The sequence below is a fragment of the Octopus sinensis genome, unplaced genomic scaffold (genome assembly GCF_006345805.1).
Source record: "Octopus sinensis unplaced genomic scaffold, ASM634580v1 Contig19113, whole genome shotgun sequence".
Classification (NCBI taxonomy): Eukaryota; Metazoa; Mollusca; class Cephalopoda; order Octopoda; family Octopodidae; genus Octopus; species Octopus sinensis.
Window position 1 is genome coordinate 224,529 of NW_021836179.1, and position 20,767 is coordinate 245,295.

The window sequence follows — 20,767 nt, forward strand, 5'->3', positions numbered from 1 at the left end:
CCGCCTTTAGTCGAGCAACTCGATCCCGGGACTTATTCTTTTGTAAGCCCAGTACTCATTCTATCGGTCTCTTTTGCCAAACCGCTAAGTGACGGGGACGTAAACACACCAGCATCGGTTGTCAAGCAATGCTAGGGAGACAAACACAGACACATATATATACATATATATACGACGGGCTTCTTTCAGTTTCCGTCTACCAAATCCACTCACAAGGCATTGGTCGGCCCGGGGCTATAGCAGAAGACACTTGCCCAAGATGCCACGCAGTGGGACTGAACCCGGAACCATGTGGTTGGTTAGCAAGCTACTTACCACACAGCCACTAAATGCAAAGGATTTTGTGGTACATATGTTTCTGGCTTTATTGAGCAATTTATATCAATGTATAATTGATATAATTGATTATGCATTGATATAAATTGCTCAATAATGCCAGAAACATATGTACCACAAAATCCTTTGCATCCTGTTTTTTCTTTTGATAAATATATCCTATCACCTACACCACTAGCTGGCATATACAGGTGCTTACAGTTATCAAGTATTCACCCTGAATTTTTTGTACCTATATAGGCGCAGGAGTGGCTGTGTGGTAAGTAGCTTGCTAACCAACCACATAGTTCCAGGTTCAGTCCCACTGCGTGGCATCTTGGGCTGGTGTCTTCTGCTATAGCCCCGGGCCGACCAATGCCTTGTGAGTGGATTTGGTAGACGGAAACTGAAAGAAGCCCGTCATATATATGTATGTATATATATATATATATATATATATATATATATATATATATATATATATATATATATATATATATGTTTGTGTTTGTGTGTCTGTGTTTGTCCCCCTAGCATTGCTTGACAACCGATGCTGGTGTCTTTACGTCCCCGTCACTTAGTGGTTCGGCAACAGAGACCGATAGAATAAGTACTGGGATTACAAAGAATAGGTCCCGGGGTCGATTTGCTTGACTAAAGGCGGTGCCCCAGCATGGCCGCAGTCAAATGACTGAAACAAGTAAAAGAGTATACTTAAATGCATAGCTAAGTTTCAGCTAGAACCACCCTGGGACATGGTTAATGTAGAGACCCCATTTGGAAACAAGAATCAATGATGTTTCACATTACAGTTGTTCTGGGGGCACCATAACCCATTTGAGTAAAGGGTTATTGTCTGCAGTGATAGATCTGGGTGTATAGGGTGGAACTGAAATTTGTTGGAGATATTCACCCAGGAACCATTTCGATATCATAATTTGTTTCTTCTTCTTCTCCTATGTGTCTTGGCATGATGTTAAAGAGAGGACGGTTGGCATAAGGACCAAGCTGATGCTGTTGGTGGTGACCCAGCAGGGTCATGAAGTTGATGGCGAAAAACTTAAAACATTAACCCCTTACCCAACAATTATTTTGAAAATAAATGTATTTTTTCAGACATATTTTTTAATTGTTTTATTTCACTATGTTTTGAATGGTGATTTCGAGGTATATTTCAAACCTTATGTCAAAAAAGAGTTTATAATAGACGAAGGAACTTGTTAAGGTATATTTCAAACTTATGTCAAAAAAGAGTTTATAATAGACGAAGGAACTTGTTAAGGTATATTTCAAACTTATGTCAAAAAAGAGTTTATAATAGACGAAGGAACTTGTTAAGGTATATTTCAAATTTATGTCAAAAAAGAGTTTATAATAGACGAAGGAACTTGTTAAGGTATATTTCAAACTTATGTCAAAAAAGAGTTTATAATAGACGAAGGAACTCGTTAAGGTATATTTCAAACTTACGTCAAAAAAGAGTTTATAATATACGAAGGAACTCGTTAAGGTATATTTCAAACTTATGTCAAAAAAGACTTTATAATAGACAAAGGAACTTGTTAAGGTATATTTCAAACTTATGTCAAAAAAGACTTTATAATATACGAGGAACTCGTTAAGGTATATTTCAAACTTACGTCAAAAAAGAGTTTATAATATACGAAGGAACTCGTTAAGGTATATTTCAAACTTATGTCAAAAAAGAGTTTATAATAGACGAAGGAACTCGTTAAGGTATATTTCAAACTTATGTCAAAAAAGAGTTTATAATAGACGAAGGAACTCGTTAAGGTATATTTCAAACTTATGTCAAAAAAGAGTTTATAATATACGAAGGAACTCGTTAAGGTATATTTCAAACTTATGTCAAAAAAGAGTTTATAATAGACGAAGGAACTTGTTAAGGTATATTTCAAATTTATGTCAAAAAAGAGTTTATAATAGACGAAGGAACTCGTTAAGGTATATTTCAAACTTATGTCAAAAAAGAGTTTATAATAGACAAAGGAACTTGTTAAGGTATATTTCAAATTTATGTCAAAAAAGAGTTTATAATAGACGAAGGAACTCGTTAAGGTATATTTCAAACTTATGTCAAAAAAGAGTTTATAATAGACAAAGGAACTTGTTAAGGTATATTTCAAACTTATGTCAAAAAAGAGTTTATAATAGACGAAGGAACTCGTTAAGGTATATTTCAAACTTATGTCAAAAAAGAGTTTATAATAGACGAAGGAACTTGTTAAGGTATATTTCAAATTTATGTCAAAAAAGAGTTTATAATAGACAAAGGAACTTGTTAAGGTATATTTCAAACTTATGTCAAAAAAGAGTTTATAATAGACGAAGGAACTCGTTAAGGTATATTTCAAACTTATGTCAAAAAAGAGTTTATAATAGACGAAGTAACTCGTTAAGGTATATTTCAAACCTTATGTCAAAAAAGAGTTTATTATAGAGGAAGGAACTCGTTAAGGTATATTTCAAACCTTATGTCAAAAAAGAGTTTATAATAGACGAAGGAACTCGTTTGCTGTCGATTTTGGCGAGTCTATCTTTTGACGAGTTAACTCGCCAGAGATAGAAAAAAACGATTTCGGTCAAAACGCATATATTCGTTTCTGCCGGGTAAGGGGTTAAATGATACGCATTCTGATAGAAAAGACGCACATCTTTGTTGTTTCAATTTTTTTATTCCGGGGACAAGAAAAGGAGATAAAACAAAACAATTAGTTGGAGAGAATATTTAACAAATAAACAATTATGTTTTTAATAAATGACAATTCAAACTAATGTATAACATGATGGTGATGGTTTTTGTGGTGGCGGTGGTGGTGGGGATGTGAATACTTGCATTTTGGGGACCAATGTGTAAACAAAACCCTTGAGTTGTTGAGTAAATGTAAATGAATGCTTTATCAGTTGGAAACAACTGGAATTATTTCAAAATGGATTTTGAGATCTTAAGAGGGAGGAAGTGAAAATCAAATCCAAATAACAACAGGAGTGTCTTTGTGATAAGAGGCTTGCTTCCCAACTACATGGTTCCAGGTTCAGTCCCACTGGGTGGCACCTTAAGCAAGTGTCATCTACTATAACCAAAGCTTTGTGAGTGGCTTTGGTAGACAGACACAGAAAGAAGTCCATCCTGAATATATGAGTGTGTGTTTGTGTATATATGTATATACATATATATATGTATGTATATATATATATATATATGTGTGTGTGTGTGTGTGTGTGTGTTGATAAATATATGAGTGCAATTATGAAGGTGTTTAATCTGTTCTAGTGCATGTGTGTGTGTGTATGTATGTATATATATATATACATATATATATATATATATATATATATATATATATATATATATATATATACATATATATAGATAGATAGATAGGTAGATAGATAGATAGATAGATAGATAGATATAGAGTTAAACGTGGGTATTGTTCAAATTCTTTTACTTCCTGGTACCTGTTTATGTATTTTTTCCGTGTTAATTGTTAACAAGGAAAAATACTCATTCATTTATATATATATATATCATCATCATCGATTAACGTCTGCTCTCCATGCTAGCATGGGTTGATATATATATATATATATATATATATATATATATATATATATATATATGATTGTGCATCTGTGACTGTCCACCCTCACCATCGTTTGAGAACCAGTGTTGCTGTGTTTACACCCCTATAACTTGGCAGTTCAGCAAAAAAGACCAATAGAAAAACTACTAAGCTTACAAAGAGTAAGTCCTCGGATCGATTTCTTCTACTAAAGGTGGTGCTCCAGCATGACCACATTCAAATTACTGAAGCAAGTAAAGGAATAAGAGAATACATATGTGCACACATACATATAAGTTAGTTCCTGGTAGATTATTTCCAGAGAAACCCAACCTGAGCTCTGGGCTGTTGGATTCCAGACCAATACCAAAATTCTTCAAGCGTAAGAAATGCCGGTTTCACAACAGTAACACCATAGTTATGTTACTATCATACACAAACATGTATATATATACATACATGTGTATATATAAACATGTGAGTGTGTATGTGTATATATATACACACATATATATATATATATACATACGTATATAAAAATAAGCATATCTATATATATGTGTGTATTTATGAGAAGGTTGTATGTTATTTCAGGAAAATTTCTTTATTATTTCTAACAAGACTATGGCTATGCTGGAGCACTGCCTTTAATTGAGGAAATCGACCCCAGGATTTTTTCTTTGTAAGCCTAGTACTTATTCTATCAGTCTCTTTTGCTAAACTGCTAAGCTATGGGGAACATATACACACACATACACATATATATACAATGGGCTTCTTTCAGTTTCCATCTACCAAATCTACTTACAAGGCTTTGGTTGGCCCCAGGCTATAGTAGGAGTCACTTGTGCAAGGTGCCACACAGTGGGACTGAACCCAGAGCCATGTGGTTGGTAAGCAATCTACTTACTACAGAGCCACTCCCACACCTATACACACATAGAAATGTATATACACACAGACATGTATGTATGTGTATATCCATCTATATATACATACATACATAAAGATGTATACACACACACACACACACGAGGAGGCAATGCCGACTACTCCCGGATATATTATAAGTATCCTCTTAACTGTTGCCATATCTTCATTGCTGTTCGAGCGAAGCAGACTCACAGAATATTTCTGAGACAGAAAGACTTCAAGCCAGTATCAAAACCCAATAACCAGCCCTGGTAAATAATATTCTTCTTCTATTTATTTAACACACAATTTACCACCACATTTACATTGCTAAACATTCATTAGACTTATTTCAAACATAAATATACTGTTATATAGAAATCGTTTTATTTGCACACACCATTTTATAGACTAAACATTGTTTAAACATTTTGCAGTGTCACATCACAAGTAAAACCTTTCATTTCCAGAATATAAAGTATGGTCGTGTTATAACTATGTCAAAACTATTTGATGGAAATGTTCATCTAAGGATACATCATTTTACGTAGTTTAAAGTGGATTTCTAAGTCTCAAGTGAAATTTAAAATTTGCAAATTAATTTCATGGCAGATAAATTAATTGGCTGTTTTTCATAAACTTAATATTTTAAAAGCTTTGTTGAGGGAGAAGGGCCTTGCATACGGCCCTTTCATTTTCCAGGGTCTCTGACAGGGATGAGTGGGAGAAACACATTCTCAAAACAAGGGGCCTAATGTGAATGCAGACAAAAGAGAAATCCTCTGCTAAAAGCAGCTCAGGGGCCAGCTTTTGGTGATAGATTTAGTCTGCAACATAGGGTGGCCACAATGGGATTTGAACTCAGTTCATAAAGAACCACATTACCTACTGGAAGGCATCGTGTCCAGTATTTAATTCTACCACCTCAAACTAGTATTTAAATTATTGACCCCTGCATAATAAAAGTCAAAGTTGACCATGCCAGAATTTGAACCCAGAACACAAAGTGTCAGTACTAATACCATTCTAACGACTCTACTAATTGAAATGTTTTTAACTGATTTTTTGATTTTAATATTAAACTTTGTATATAAATGGAATTGTTCTGGTGATTTCATTTCTATTTTATATCTTGAAGCAAACAAGAAGAATTGTTTAAATATTAAACAATTTGGTGACAACATATATTTTCTCTCTCAGCACATCTTTATCCTACATCAACATTTTAATGTGCAATGCATTAAATATGTTTTCTCACCATCTTCGATATTATTTACCAGATGGATGGCTTCTGAGAATTACTTCACATTGTCTGCATTTATTATAAATTCTTACAAACTAACAACAAAGTCCCTAAAATGCCCCTAAAAACATATTCAATCATGACAACTTATGGGAGGGTCATGGTTAGAGAGTTTTTGACTATAGCATTGCTAGACAAGAATTAACTTTCAGTTAAAAATCAAAAATGGAAATCATAGTTTTAATATATTTTAAACAAATGTATTTCTTTTATTTTAAATATATTTACTGTTTATAAAAATAATTTTAATGTTTCAATATTTCAACTTTATAAATTGTATTTTGGAATTATAAAAGTTAAACATCCTATTAAATTTAAAAAGATTGTATTTTTAATATATTTTTATAAATTACATTTAAATATTGTATTTTTAATAATAATAATCTATGTTATAAATTTGTATATTTCTTCAAGTTAACCAAGAGAATTGTCTAAAAATTAAACAATTCCAAGGTAACATCAGATATACCAACGAACATGCACCTGTGTATAATGTAATTAATCATTTGTTATTACCTGGCCAAGGTACGACCTGGTTATGTTTCTCTAATGATGCTCTCTCAAGCAATAATATATTCATAGAAATCAAACAGTTAAACAAGTGAACTTATTCATGTAAAAGGGGTCAGTTGGCAAAGGCATTCACACATTTTACTAAATGACTGTTTCCAGTATCTGCTCTGGTGGCCTGAGTTCAATACCTAGTGAGGTCAGCTTTACTTTATATTATGATTGATAAAGAACCAGTCAAGTACTGGAGTGGATTTGTCATCATTGTTGTTCTTCTTCCTCTTCAACCACTTCTTTCTTTCTATGTGCAAGATATTACGAAGGGGTTACACAAGTAGAGAGAAAGGCTCCTCCAGATTTCAAATCTCTTCAAGTCATTCTATATCTTATGTCATCTGGTTGACCACTTTTGATTTTAAATACAGCCAGAGAGGTCAGATCTTCTGATGCTGTTTTTCAACTTATTTTCCATCAATGTAGACCCAGAGTTTATTTACATGCCTCCTCTTCATCCATTTCCTCCATCCTTCATCGTTCTTCTCTTTGTTTATATTATCAAGTCTGCAACAACTGTTGTAGTTGACCCTTCCACTTTTTTCAGCCGTTTAAGGCTCTGGTCTCAAAGACACTCATCTGGTCACTGCCACTGTGCTTCTGTTGTTGTTGTTGTTGTCAACACCAGCTCATTGGCCATTCCCAGCATCAGCTCTGCCACTATAAATCCGTATGGAGTCAGGATCCTTTGGTTTGTGAATCTGTGGTGTATATATATATATATATACACACACACAGGAGTGGCTGTGTGGTAAGAAGCTTACTTCCCAACCACATAGTTCCGGGTTCAGTTCCACTGCGTGATACTTTGAGCAAGTGTTTACTATTATAGCCTCAGGCCAACCAAAGACTTGTGAGAGGATTTGGTAGACGGAAATGAAAGAAGCCCGATATCATCATCATCATCATCATCGTTTAACGTCCGCTTTCCATGCTGTCATGGGTTGGACAATTTGAGTGAGGACTGGCGAACCAGATGGTTGCACCAGGTTCCAATCTCATCTGGCAGAGTTTCTATAGCTGGATGCCCTTCCTAATGCCAACCATTCCGAGAGTGTACTGGCTGCTTTTACGTTACACCGGCACAAGGGCCAGCCAGGCGAAACTGGCAACGGCCAGGCTCAAATGGTGCCTTTTATGTGCCACCTGCACAGGAGCCAGTCCAGCAGCACTGGCAACGACCTCGCTCGAATCATTTTTTGCGCCACCAGCACAAGTGCCAATGAGGCAATGCTGGTAATGATCACACTCAAATGGTGCTTTTCATGTGCCACCAGCAAGGGAGCCAGACAGCTGCTTTGGCAATGATCACACTCGGATGGTGCTGTTAGCGCTTCACTGGCACGGGTGCCAGTCATCGAATTTGGTTCAATTTTGATATATATATATTTATATATTTAAGGCGGCGAGCTGGCAGAGTGGTTAGCACGCCGGGCGAAATGCGTAGCCGTATTTCGTCTGTCGTTATGTTCCGAGTTCAAATTCCACCGAGGTCGACTTTGCCTTCATTCTTTCGGGGTCGATGAATTAAGTACCAGTTACGCACTGAGGTCGATATAATCGACATAATCTCTTTGTCTGTCCTTGTTTGTCCCCTCTATGTTTAGCCCCTTGTGGGTAGTAAAGAAATATATATTTATATTATATATAAATGTGTGTATATGTTTGTGTTTATGTTTGTCCCCCAGCTTCGCTTGACAACCGATTTTGATGTGTTTGCGTCCCTGTATCTTAGCGATTGGCAAAAGAGACTGATAGAATAAGTATTGGGCATACCAAAGAATAAGAACTGGGGTCCATTTATATTTAACTACAGGCGGTGCTCCAGCATGGCTGCAGTCAATTGACTGAAACAAATAAAGGAATACAATATATACATTATATATATATATATATATATACATATGCATACATAACATATATATATATTATGAGAGACACATAAAGGGGAATGGTAATGTGGGAGGTGACAAGAATTAGAAGCAGTGGGGCAAGGGCAGAAGAGTGGCTGTGTGGTAAGAAGCATGCTCGCCAACCACATGTCTCTGGGTTCAGTCCCATTGCATGGCACATTGGGAAAATCAAAACCTTGTGAGTGGATCTGTTAGACGGAAACTGAAAGAAGCCTGTCATATATATTTATGTGTCTCTGTTTGTCCCACCAACAGAGCTTGACAACCAATATTGGTTTGATTACATCCCCGTAACTTAGCAATTTGGCTAAAGAGACCAATAGAATAAGTATTGGTCTTAGAAAGAATAAGTCCTGAGGTTGATTTGTTTGACTAAAGGCAGTGCTCCAGCATGGCCACACTCAAATGACTGAAGCAAGTACAAGAATAAAAGAATATATATATATATATATATATACACGTGGCCTTACTTGTGCCCGGGCTAGTAGGGTGCTAAGAGCATCATCCAAGCGTGATCGTTGCCAGAGTGGTTGACTGGCTTCCGTGCCAGTGGCACGTAAAAGACACCATTCGAGCGAGGTCGTTGCCAGTACCGCCTGACTGGCCCTCCTGCCGGTGGCACGTAAAATGCACCCACTACACTCTCGGAGTGGATGACGTTAGGAAGGGCATCCAGCTGTAGAAACTCTGCCAGATCAACATTGGAGCCTGGTGCAGCCATCTGGTTTGCTAGCCATCAGTCAAAATCGTCCAACCCATGCTAGCATGGAAGGCAGACGTTAAACGATGATGATGATGATGATGATACATAATACATATATATATTATATATATACATATATATATATATACACATACACACATAATATATATATATGTTTATGTAAAAGAAGGGAAATGAAATGTTGAAGTTGATATTTAAAAGGAGACAGTGAATGAGAGAGAGAGATGAAAGTAAAAGGGGACATATGAAGGATATAAAATAGGAAAAGTATGGTTGTTGTTGTTATTGTTTATTATGATGATGATGATGATGTAGGTGGTGAGCTGGCAGAACAGTTAGCATGCTGGGCAAAATGCTTGGCAGCATTTTGGTTGTCTTTACGTTCTGAGTTCAAATATTGCCGATGTCAACTTCCATTCTTTCAGGGTCGATAAAATAAGTACCTTTCGAGTTCTGGGGTCGCTGTAATCAACTTACCTGCTCCCCTGAAACTGCTGACCTTGTGCTAAAATCTGAAGCCATTCTTATTATTATTAATATTATTATTACTCGTTTGCCGCTACAGTCTGAGTTCAAATTCCACCAAAGTCGACTTTGCCTTTCTTCCTCTCGGGGTCAATTCAATAAGTACCAGTTACACACTGGAGTTGTGCAACTGGTACTTATTCCACCAAATTCCACAAGGTTGACTTTACCTCTCATCCTTTTCTGATTGATAAAATAAGAACCAGATAGGGGCTGGGTCTGATGTAATCAACTAGTCCCCTCACCCGAAATTTCAGGCCTTCTTCCTATAGTAACAAAGGATTATTATTATTATTATTATTACTGTGACGAGCTGGCAGAATTATGTGGATGCAAAGCAGAATTTTGACCATCTTTACATTCTGAGTTCAAATTCCACCAAGGTTGACTTCGCCTTTCATCCTTTAGGGATTGATGAATTAAGTTCTAGCTGAGTACTGGGGCCCCCCTTCCTTGAAATTGCTGGCCTTGTGCCAAAATTCAAAATCACTTTTATTATAATAGAAATATCGTAAAAAATAGGGATTTTCATAGAAGGCTAACAAACCTGCCATACACAGACAACTTCAGCTTTAATATAGAGAGATAATTAGGGTTCAGCTAACAGCTTCACCACATCCCGAAATTAGAAATGGGAGTTAAAAATTCCTTTTCTACTACTATAAGAATCTCCATGACGGTAAACATACTTTTTACGAAGGCAAAGAGAAAGACAATGAATCAACATGACCAGAATTAATTATATTCGTGTTTCGAGATTAAAGTAATTTGAATTTTACTTACTTCTCTCTTCAGTATAATATTTCCAATTTTTATACAGTTTCAAAGTGCTATGACTGAATATGTACACAATCGAGCCTAATTATAATTAAATGGATAATTTTACCTATAAAGGTAATTTTAACGTACCGATTGACTTAGTAAAATTGTTAATTAATTAATTAATTAAATAATTAATTAAATTACTGTGCTAGTTGGGTGCAAAGAGCACCATACGAGTGTGATCGCTGACAGAGCGGCTAACCGGCTTCTTTGCCAGTGGCACATAAAAGACACCATTCAAGTGTGATCGTTACCAGCGTTGGCTTACTGGCACTCGAGCCCCGTGCTAGTAGGGTGTTAAGGGCACCATCCGAGCATGATCGTTGCCAGAGCGGCTATCTGGCCTCCATGCCGATGGCACGTAAAACACACCATTCGAGTGTGATCGTTACAGCATTGCCTTACTGGCACCTATACCAGTGGCATGTGTAAAAGATTCGAGCGAGGTCATTGCCAGTACTGCCTGACTGTCCCCATGCCAGTGGCACGTAAAAGCACCCACTACAGTTAGGTGCTGGGGTTGATGTAATCGACTAGACCCCACACCCAAAATTTCAGGCCTTGTGCCTATAGTAGAAAGGATTATTATTATTATTATTATCTTCAAATTATCACCAAAAAAAGATGGGGGCATGGCTGTAAGGTTAAGGAATTCACTTTGCAATCTTGTGGTTTCAGGTTCAGTCCCACTTTGCAGCACCTTAAAGAATTAATTTCTTCTAATGTTCCAGGTTGACTTAAGCCTTGTGAGTGGGTTTCGTACCTGGAACTGATAAAGCCTATGGTATATACATGTGGGTGTATATTCATGTATGCATATCTACATTTGTACTTATATGTGTATGCATTTATGTGTGTGTGTGTGTGCGTGCGTATGTCTGCTCATTCTCCTTGTTTTGACATCTGCTGCTAATTATAAACAAATGTCACGTCAAACAAACAGAGTCGTTTGTTTGCAGTGTTCCACCAGAAAACATATCCAACCATTGTGCTGTTCATGTTGGAAGAACTTGGGGAAATATTCTCTTGCTTGAAGCCAGCTGAAGATTGGTGACTCTCATCAAGTGTAGTCATAGACTTGACTGAGTGGAACTCACAAGAACCTGGCAAGAAACAAAACAAAATTATTAGAAGGAAAATACAGAAAAGAAAATACACCACCTGATGTATTATAAAGGTTTTGACATCCATTTTCCCTAACTGGCATGGGTAGGACAGTTGACGAGGAAGCAGTGAACCAGAGGACATTGCTGAGCTCCAATGAAGATTTGGCAAGATTTCTACAGCTGGATGATCTTCTTAACACCAGATACACACATACACGTGTGTGTGTGTGTTATGCATGCATAAGAGTATATGAATGAATAAACATGGGTTTACTTATGTTTGATTGCACATCTGACTTTGTATGCTAGCATGGGTTAGATGAATATATTATTGTAGCCTTGTTTTACAGACAGACAGCCTTCCTATTGCTCACCCAAAACCATCTTGCAAGAACAAAAGTTCTTATTTCCCATGTCTTCCAAGGTGGGGGTGATTGGTTGACAGATGTTTCTGCTTGGAGCAACTTAAAAGAGATTGCAAACATAAACAAATGCACAGACACCTATGCGCACACACACTCAGCTCAAGTTCACTGCTTCCTGTAGCAGAAACAGCTGGAAGCTAATGAAGGTGTCTACGTAACTCTTGTTCTTTTGTCATTCATTGATTCATAGCTAAAACATACATGGACACAAATATTTATACATGGGTATGTGAAGGTATATTCATATAGTTTCACACGTGCATTTATGTATATGTGTATGTATGTATATATCATCATCATGATCATTTAATGTCCTCTTTCCATGCTAGCATGGGTTGGGCTGATTGACTGAAGGCTGGTGAACCAGATGGTTGCACCAGGCTTCAATCTTGATCTGGCAGAGTTTCTACAGCTGGATGCTTTTCCTAACGCCAACCACTCTGAGAGTGTAGTGGGTGCTTTTACGTGTCACCGGCACGGGGCCAGTCACGCGATACTGGTAATGACCTTGCTCAAATCTTTTACACGTGCCAGTAACGCAATGCTGGTAACTATCAAGCTCGAATCGCGACTTTTATGTGCCACTGGCACGGAAGCCGGTTAGCCACTCTGTCAACGATCACACTCGTATGGTGCTCTTTGCTCCTCGCTAGCACAGATGCCAGTCATCGGATTTGATTTTGATTTCACTTGCATCAACATGTCTTCGCAAGCAGAGTTTTAGTGTCCAAAGAAGGAAAAGGTATGCTAAATAAGTGGCTGGTTACACCCCTTGCATAGACCACGAGGTTATGTTCTCATGTGGCTTGCCGAGTCTTCTCATGAACGGCATATTTCCAAAGTGTCTGTCACTATTTTTCCCTTGGTGAGGCCTAAAGTTCGAAGGTCATGCTTCACCACTTCATCCCAGGTTTTCTGGGTCTACCTGTTCCACAGGTTCCCTCAACCTCTAGGGTGTGGCACTTTTTCACACAGCTATCCTCATCCATTCTTGCAACATGACCATAACCAGTGCAGTCGTCTTTTGCACACCCCATCTGCTGCTTCTTAGGTCCCAACTTTTCTCTCAAGGTACTTACACTCTGTGTCGAGTATGCACACTGACATTACACATCCATCGGTGCATACTGGTTTCATTCCTTGCGAGCTTACGCATGTCTTCAGCAGTCACAGCCCATGTTTCACTGCCATGTAGCATGGCTGTTCGTACACATGTGACATACTGTCTACCTTTTACTCTGAGTGAGAGGCCCTTTGTCACAAGCAGAGGTAAGAGCTCTCTGAACTTTGCCCAAGCTACTCTTATTCTAGCAGCTACACTTTCAGCGCACCCTCCCCTGCTACTGACTTGGTCACCTAGGTAATGGAAGCCATCAACTACTTCTAGTTTTTCTCCCTGGAATGTGGCGGAAGTTGATCTCTGCACATTTTCAGTATTTATAGCTCCCGAGCATCTGTCACACACAAAAACTATCTTCCCAGTTAGCCTTCCTTTGATATTGCTGCACCTCTTATGTGCCATAGCTTACACTGGGTACATCTTAGATTTTCTTCTTCTACCTAAACCTCTACTACAGATCGCAGGGTCATCTACCTGAGGGATTTGTGGTTTGTTGCCTTCCCACTTTTAGGATTTTGGTGTTTTAGCTAGGTTGACTCTAAGGCCCTTTGATAATATATATATATATATATATTATATTTAGCAGAAGTAACAAAGTGACCAAAATTCGAAAGTTTCGTTAATTAGCATTTATCAAACTGGTTCTTTGAAGGTATATTCCCAGACCTCCAAACACCACTTTGATGAGTGTCAAATTTCTTGGATCTTGAGTCCCTACTGTCACGCCCCTATCACCCCTACCTCTATCTTTCATCTCTCAATCACTCTCTCTTCTTCTTTTTACTCTACTATCTTACTGCTGTGACAAAGATTGGCAGTAAATCTCTTCTCTTCACCATTCTTCCAATGCAACTAGGGATGTTACTGGACCCACCTGAGTCTCTCCCCAAAACTCAGCCACTCCTTTTCATATTATACATATATATGTATGTGATCCTGAAGAAGGTCTCTTTTATTTTTCATTCCTCCTGGGGTCAATAGAGTAACAGTCTATTGATCCCAGGAGCGGTGGAGGATCATTCTGATGATGATGGTCACCAGAATGTCATTAAACACCCCCACCAATATTTCCTAATCCACCTCATTGAACCCCCAATACTTCATAATAAACTACACCAGTTATAACTCCTCACCTAATACAACACAAAACACACTTCACCTGCCAAACCCCTTTTTCATACAAACACATCTTTCTCATTGCTACCCAAACATCGTCTCTGAATTAAATATAATTAAGAAGAACCTACCTTTCATTAATGGGCTTATTCATTAACCAATCTTTATGATCTCAATCAGCGACAAATAATAACGATCCTCTCAACATGCTGTCTATCAGTGTATTATATGAAAGCCCACCTTTGGATAAGCTTTCCGAGTTAATCAATGTTGTGTATGATAATTGTGTGGATTATATTGAAATGTCGAGAGATTTACAGCATTTGTCAGGTTAAGAACAGTTTCATCTCCAGCTTTATTGGTATCTGTAAATCCAGGTAAATATGATGGAAACCAAGCCAACCATGACTGTCCATCATTTTCAGTACATATAATCATTAGTAATACTTATATTCCATCTAACTAGCAAAATGTTCAGTCTGTCTTGTATCTGACAAATGTCTATGAAACATAATAAAGTCTATGTTTTGCTAATTGTTCCATGTTAACGAAGTTTGAACATGATTGCTGTGTGTTGGGACATAATATAGCATGTATACCAATTAAAGTTAATTTTCTCTACGCTTAGAGTCTCGTTATTGAGTGCTTTTGGAACAGGGAATCTCTTTGACTAATTATCGTTAAATAAATCTAAGCCACACATGACTATTTCTTTGTGATGTTGAGAGCAAATATCATTTCCAGTGAAAATAATTATTTCTAATATTTCGACTCCATGTAATTAATGAAACTTATTAATACATCTTAGAATAGATTGTAATAAGTTGTTTAAATATTAATTAGACAGATTAATTCCCTGACAGAAATACATAAATGTTTTGTTTGTGTTTTTCAAATGATGAAGCAAACATCATCTCCCTGAAACTTAATATTTTCACAAAGCTAAATGTTTTCCTTATATTCTTTACAGATTCACTATGGAAGACCAGACTGAAAATACTTTAAGGAAACTTATGCCTCAGAAATGGGCTTTGAGTTACTCAACACCAAAATGGGATGAAGAAGGAGTTGACAATAAAAGGGGTAAATACGAGGAAGATGATGGTTCAAGGAGAAGTGATGAAGGATATTGTAGTGTTAGTTCAGAGAGAGAATCAGCAGTGAAGGCCATATCTGTGGCAAGACTCAACACACATGGAGACAAAGAAAGCACAAAAGAAACTGAAAAACAAATAGTTGTTAAAATACAGAGGATTCGTCTTCAATATGATTGCAGCATGATGTTTATGGAGCATATAATTAAGGAGAGCAAACATTATGAAAGTCTGGGGTTAAGTGCCAATTGTATTTTAGAAAAGGTCAAAGAGAGACTTGGAATTTTGCTGAAATATACTAAAGAACAGAATATTTCTATTGAGCAGGACCTCGAATGGTTTCAACAAAGACTCTTTGACATTTATGTCACCTGTAACCCATACAACCACAAGACCATTGAACCAGCAAAAGTAACCACAAAATTTCGGCCGCTTCAGCCAGTTGTGACCAGAGAAGCAAATATTGAGGAATCTGGAGAAGAATTTGAAGAAATCCCAATAATATCCAATATTGTCATCATAGAGGAGGGAGTGATGACATATTCCCACCTTTGTAAGACAATAAGTTTAGTAACAAGAGACAGTGACAGAATTGATGTCCATTGTCCATCTTCTGTGACCAGTTTCACCAGAATCAGTGAAGACATGGTTCTGGCAACCCTCCCATTCCAAAAATGATTCTTATTATCAGCCCCAAAACCTTCAAGATCAAAAGGATACAGTTGGGGTTACATATGGTGAGTTACTTGGAAGATTCTACACTTATAGGTGTAGAAATGTTTGGTAAGATAGTTTACCAATTTGATTGGGAGGATAATACCATAAACTATCAATTTATTACCAAAGAAACCCCTACAGATATTGCTGTAGGGGTCCAGAATATACTTGTAATTACATTCGCCAGCATCAACAGAGTAATCTGTTACAAACTGGATGGCCAACAGTTATGGGAGGTAGAGACCCATTCTCTGCACCTCCCAAGTAAAATCTCTCTCTACCAAAATTATTTCTATGTCCTCCAGGGACAAATAATTTATAGGATTTCAGCTAAAGGTGTGTAACAAGGAGGGACATTGGCAGGAAATGCCGCTCTATTTCTGTTGGTAAAGATACCATTTTGGTTACAGATTATTGCAGCAAACCACATGGTATTCAAATGAGTAAAGACTTTTGGCCCAAACTGTCATACAACCACCAGCTACATACCCCCAGTTTAAAAGACTATATTGATATTGAGAATTGCTACAACATTACAAATATTCTACCTATGTCTACATCTTCTATATTAATAATTTACAAAAACAAGAAAGCTAAATTATTCACTGATAACGGGGAAATAATTAACCAAAATAATTCAGTTTTCCTTGAGCTTCCTTCTTTCTGTTGTAGAATAAACGCAAACAGATTCCTGGTATTTTATCGTGAAAAGAAAGGATTTCAGTATATCACCTGTCCTGAACTAAGAAAAGGCCCTTTAATAAAGGTGCAAACTGATTACATGAAAATATGTCATATTGTATCAAATAAGTGTCTGGCTGTGACCACAACTGAAAACAAAAGCGAGGTCCATATCCTCTTGATCAACGAAGATAAAGTTGACATTGCAGAAAGAATTTCTCTGGGACATCATAATGTCAGCATTGCTGCAACTCCAATTAATTTTGTAGTCGTAGATGGAAACGAAAATAAAATGGTATTTTATTCCACATGTGGTGAAGAACTTTTTCAAAAATACCTTCCATTCTATGGCTACCCTCATCACATCTACTCTGATAATGTTTATTTCTATGTCCTCTTCAGGAGACACTCTATTCTCATATGTTACGATCTACATGGACAAATAAAATGGCAGTGGGAACTGCCTTTCCCTGTTCACCCTCACATTGCTGTTTTCCAAGGAACTCTTTATGTCCCAGACACTCAACTCAACAGGGTTCTTCTTTACAAGTATCAAGACCGGTCATCTGCCTGCCTTTTACCCATTAAAAATCCTTATATCAGAAATCTAAATCTACGTCTCAAAGAAAAGGAGAATGACCAAAAACTTGTCATTGGCGAAATATGTAATCTGGCCAATGGACAGTTGGTGGTATCTGACATCAACCATGATTGCTTGTTGTACATTTCTGAGGAAGGAGACATTGTGTCCAGATTATCTCTGCCGTCTACAGCCACAGATATATGTCGATGGGATTCTAATCATATAGGGGTCACATTACCCCTACAGAAACAATTAAGGGTCATTGGAAACCTATCAAAGAGAGTGAGAAGTGTATCATTAAGGCAGCCTTATGTACGGATGTGTAAGATGGGTGAAGGTGAAATTATTTGTTATTGTGATAAACCATCACATTTAGACATTTTAGCCATCAATTATTATAATCAAGTCGAAGTAATTAAGACAATTAATATCCCTGTGTTTGTGAAATCATTATCAATAGACAAGAAAACAGAAAAGCTATTAATTGTTACTAGGGAAAAAGCTTTTCAGTACAACACTAGAATAGGTGGTGGTGGTCATGGCGGTGATGGTAGTATTAGTAGTAGTGATGGTATGGTTTCCAGTGATTCAGAGACCAAAACAGAAGCTTTCTTCAAGGACATTAGTGGTGGTGGTCATGGCGGTCATCAGATGGTCCCCAGTGTTTTAATGTCCCAAGTGAAACGTCCCCTCAGTCTCCAAGGTGGATCTATTGACCAAACGTCTGTTTATCTGATAGACAGAAGCTGTATGTTTGCAATAAACGATCAGAACTTGTTGGTTACTGATCTCGTTACTAATAATCAACTTAATTATTATATCGACCTGGTGGATGTATTTTCCAGAAACATTTCTCTCAGTGAAATGTTGTCTTCCATTTTATATCTACAGGACCTGACAGTTTCTGATAAAGCCAGACGTATTCCTCTCCCTAAACATTTGGGAGACGAAGAACCAACGGATATTAATCGTTTGGTTCTTACTGAAAATAATCTGATTGCAGGATGTGACTGGGAGAATGGAAACATTAAGATATTCACATTGGATGGTCACCTTATGGATTCAATCAAAGTGAATGTTAATTTTGATATTAAAATGTGTCGATGGCAGTCAAACACACTGGTCATTACGAGTTGGGATTATTTTGATGATAATACACACCAACTGTTGACATTAAAAGTGGAGTTTCCATTGTCGTTGGTAATTTACAAAACGAGAAATAATTATAATTGTGTGGCTTCTTTATCAAACAATCAACTGGTTTTGAGTGAATGGAGAGATGAAAGACATTTGCATTTTGTTGATATTGATGAAATACATTCGAATGTGAAGGAAATAAAAAAAATAGACATACCTGAACCATTAATAAGAAGAGACAAAGATGGAGATTATTCTGGTAGAATCCTGGATATTAAAGTTACTGATGAAGATGTCATCATTGTCTTAAACAGGAGATTCATCATTTTCTTCAACAGAGGTGGTCAATATTTACATTCAGTCAGACACTACATGAAGTGTTTTGATGTTGACAGGATGACAATTGATGACAGTTTTTTGTACATTTATGGTCGGTGGGAGAAATGTTTTTATTCATTTGGATATCAAAGCATTTTGTGTTTGACCCAGAAAGGGGAATACGAGAGAATATTTTTAAATGAAAGAATTTATAAAGATGAATTAGATTTCACCAGTATAAACTGTAAAGGACCAAGGTTTGTTGGAAGCTCCGAAAGGAGAGAGAGTGAATTGTATGTTGAAGGGTTGTTTATGGTGAATCGAGACAGCTTCCCGGTTGCTCGTTTACAAACAGACGAATGTCCTGTTCAAGTGAAAGATTTTGATGTCTCTGAGGAAGGAAAGACAGTTGTGTGTGAAAAAGCCAATAATGGAAATGTTAAAATATTCGATGAAGACGGCCAGTTGCTATGTCACAGAAATGTTGCAAGTTTAGTTGGTGGTGTGTGTTTTACACAAGAATCACACATAATGGCCACGGTTCCTAAAAGGAAAGAAATATTTCATCTGAATGGAGAAGATTTGCAGACATCTCAAGTTTGGTCGAGTCTCATCCCTTATGGTGTAATATGGAGAAAAGTGGTGGGTATTTACTGGTGTGTACATAATGAATTGATTGAATGTCATTGCATAAAGATTGATGGGGACCAAGTGAACATTCTGGAATCTGTGTCGTCATTAAATCTTGATTCTGGTCTTCGTTTCCCTTCCATTACATCTGAAACGAACAAGGAAATATTCAGTAATGAATTAATTAATAAATTGGAATACAGAGGAGGAGATGGAGATGGAGGAGGAAGAAGAAGAGGTAAATCAGGTGAAATAATTGGTAAAGGTAGATTAAAGGTGAGATGTGGTAATTACATAGCGGAGATTAATAATTCAGGAATTGATGAAATATCAGTGAGGAGACTTCCATATAGGACAGCAATGGTCCCTTTTTCCATTCCTGCATTCGAGGAACCTGTTGATTATGATTTGTGGGACATTAGGGACCGGAACAGTAAACTAATTAAGTTAGATGAGAATGTGAGTGTGTTGATGTTTCGAGAAAGTGTCACATTAATCAGAACAACAACAACAACAACAGTGGACATACTTCAACATGAACAACAACAACGACCACCACTGGACATATGTCGGTGGACAGAGGAACGTTTCATTGTCGCCTTTGGGAGAGAAATGAGGGTCTTCAACAGGGATCTCCATCGTTTAAAAACCATCAGTACTGAGAAATACTACAACAGGATTTATAAATACAACGACAATCAACTCGTGTGTGGTGGTCATTATATTAGAGACATAACTCAAGAAGAGAGACACGAGAAATACAAAAGAATGTGGGAGAACAACAATTTTTACTATTATTGCGATGACCCCGACATCTTTGACCCTTATTATGTGGATGTGGTTGATATCAAAGATGGGAAATATAAAGATGAAGTGTGTCGTGGGAAGATGGGGAGATGTGGAAGGTTGGAGGGAGATGAAGGGGTGTGGGGTGTGGGAGTCACATCTTTTGGTGATGTTTTTGTTGTGAGGAGGGAGATGAAGAAGGAGGGGGATGGAATTTGGGAAGATTTTTGTTTTGTGGAATGGTTCAGGGAAAAGTCTTTGGTGAGGAGGATAAGAATAGATGAACCGTTTTATGATCTGGAATATTGTATTCCAAGACCTCGTCTGACCATAATTGGTGAATGTGTTTATATAACAGATTTAGAGAACAATATTTACGAAATACCTCG

General features: G+C 37.2%; 1 protein-coding gene across 2 annotated transcripts; it reads left to right on the plus strand.

Moving 5' to 3' along the window:
• The first annotated feature begins 4,960 nt into the window (after positions 1-4,960).
• Positions 4,961-16,338, plus strand: LOC115232027. 2 transcript variants are annotated; one of them, XM_036500214.1, is made up of 3 exons: positions 4,961-5,086; positions 15,403-15,505; positions 15,554-16,338. In XM_036500214.1, exons 2-3 carry the CDS (start codon positions 15,410-15,412, stop codon positions 16,202-16,204), a joined length of 747 nt encoding a protein of 248 aa, XP_036356107.1. In that variant the 5' UTR covers positions 4,961-5,086; positions 15,403-15,409; the 3' UTR covers positions 16,205-16,338. The 2 variants fall into 2 exon arrangements, with proteins under 2 accessions (XP_036356107.1, XP_036356108.1); XM_036500215.1 differs by lacking the exon at positions 4,961-5,086 and having other exon boundaries at positions 15,351-15,505.
• The last annotated feature ends 4,429 nt before the right edge of the window (positions 16,339-20,767 follow it).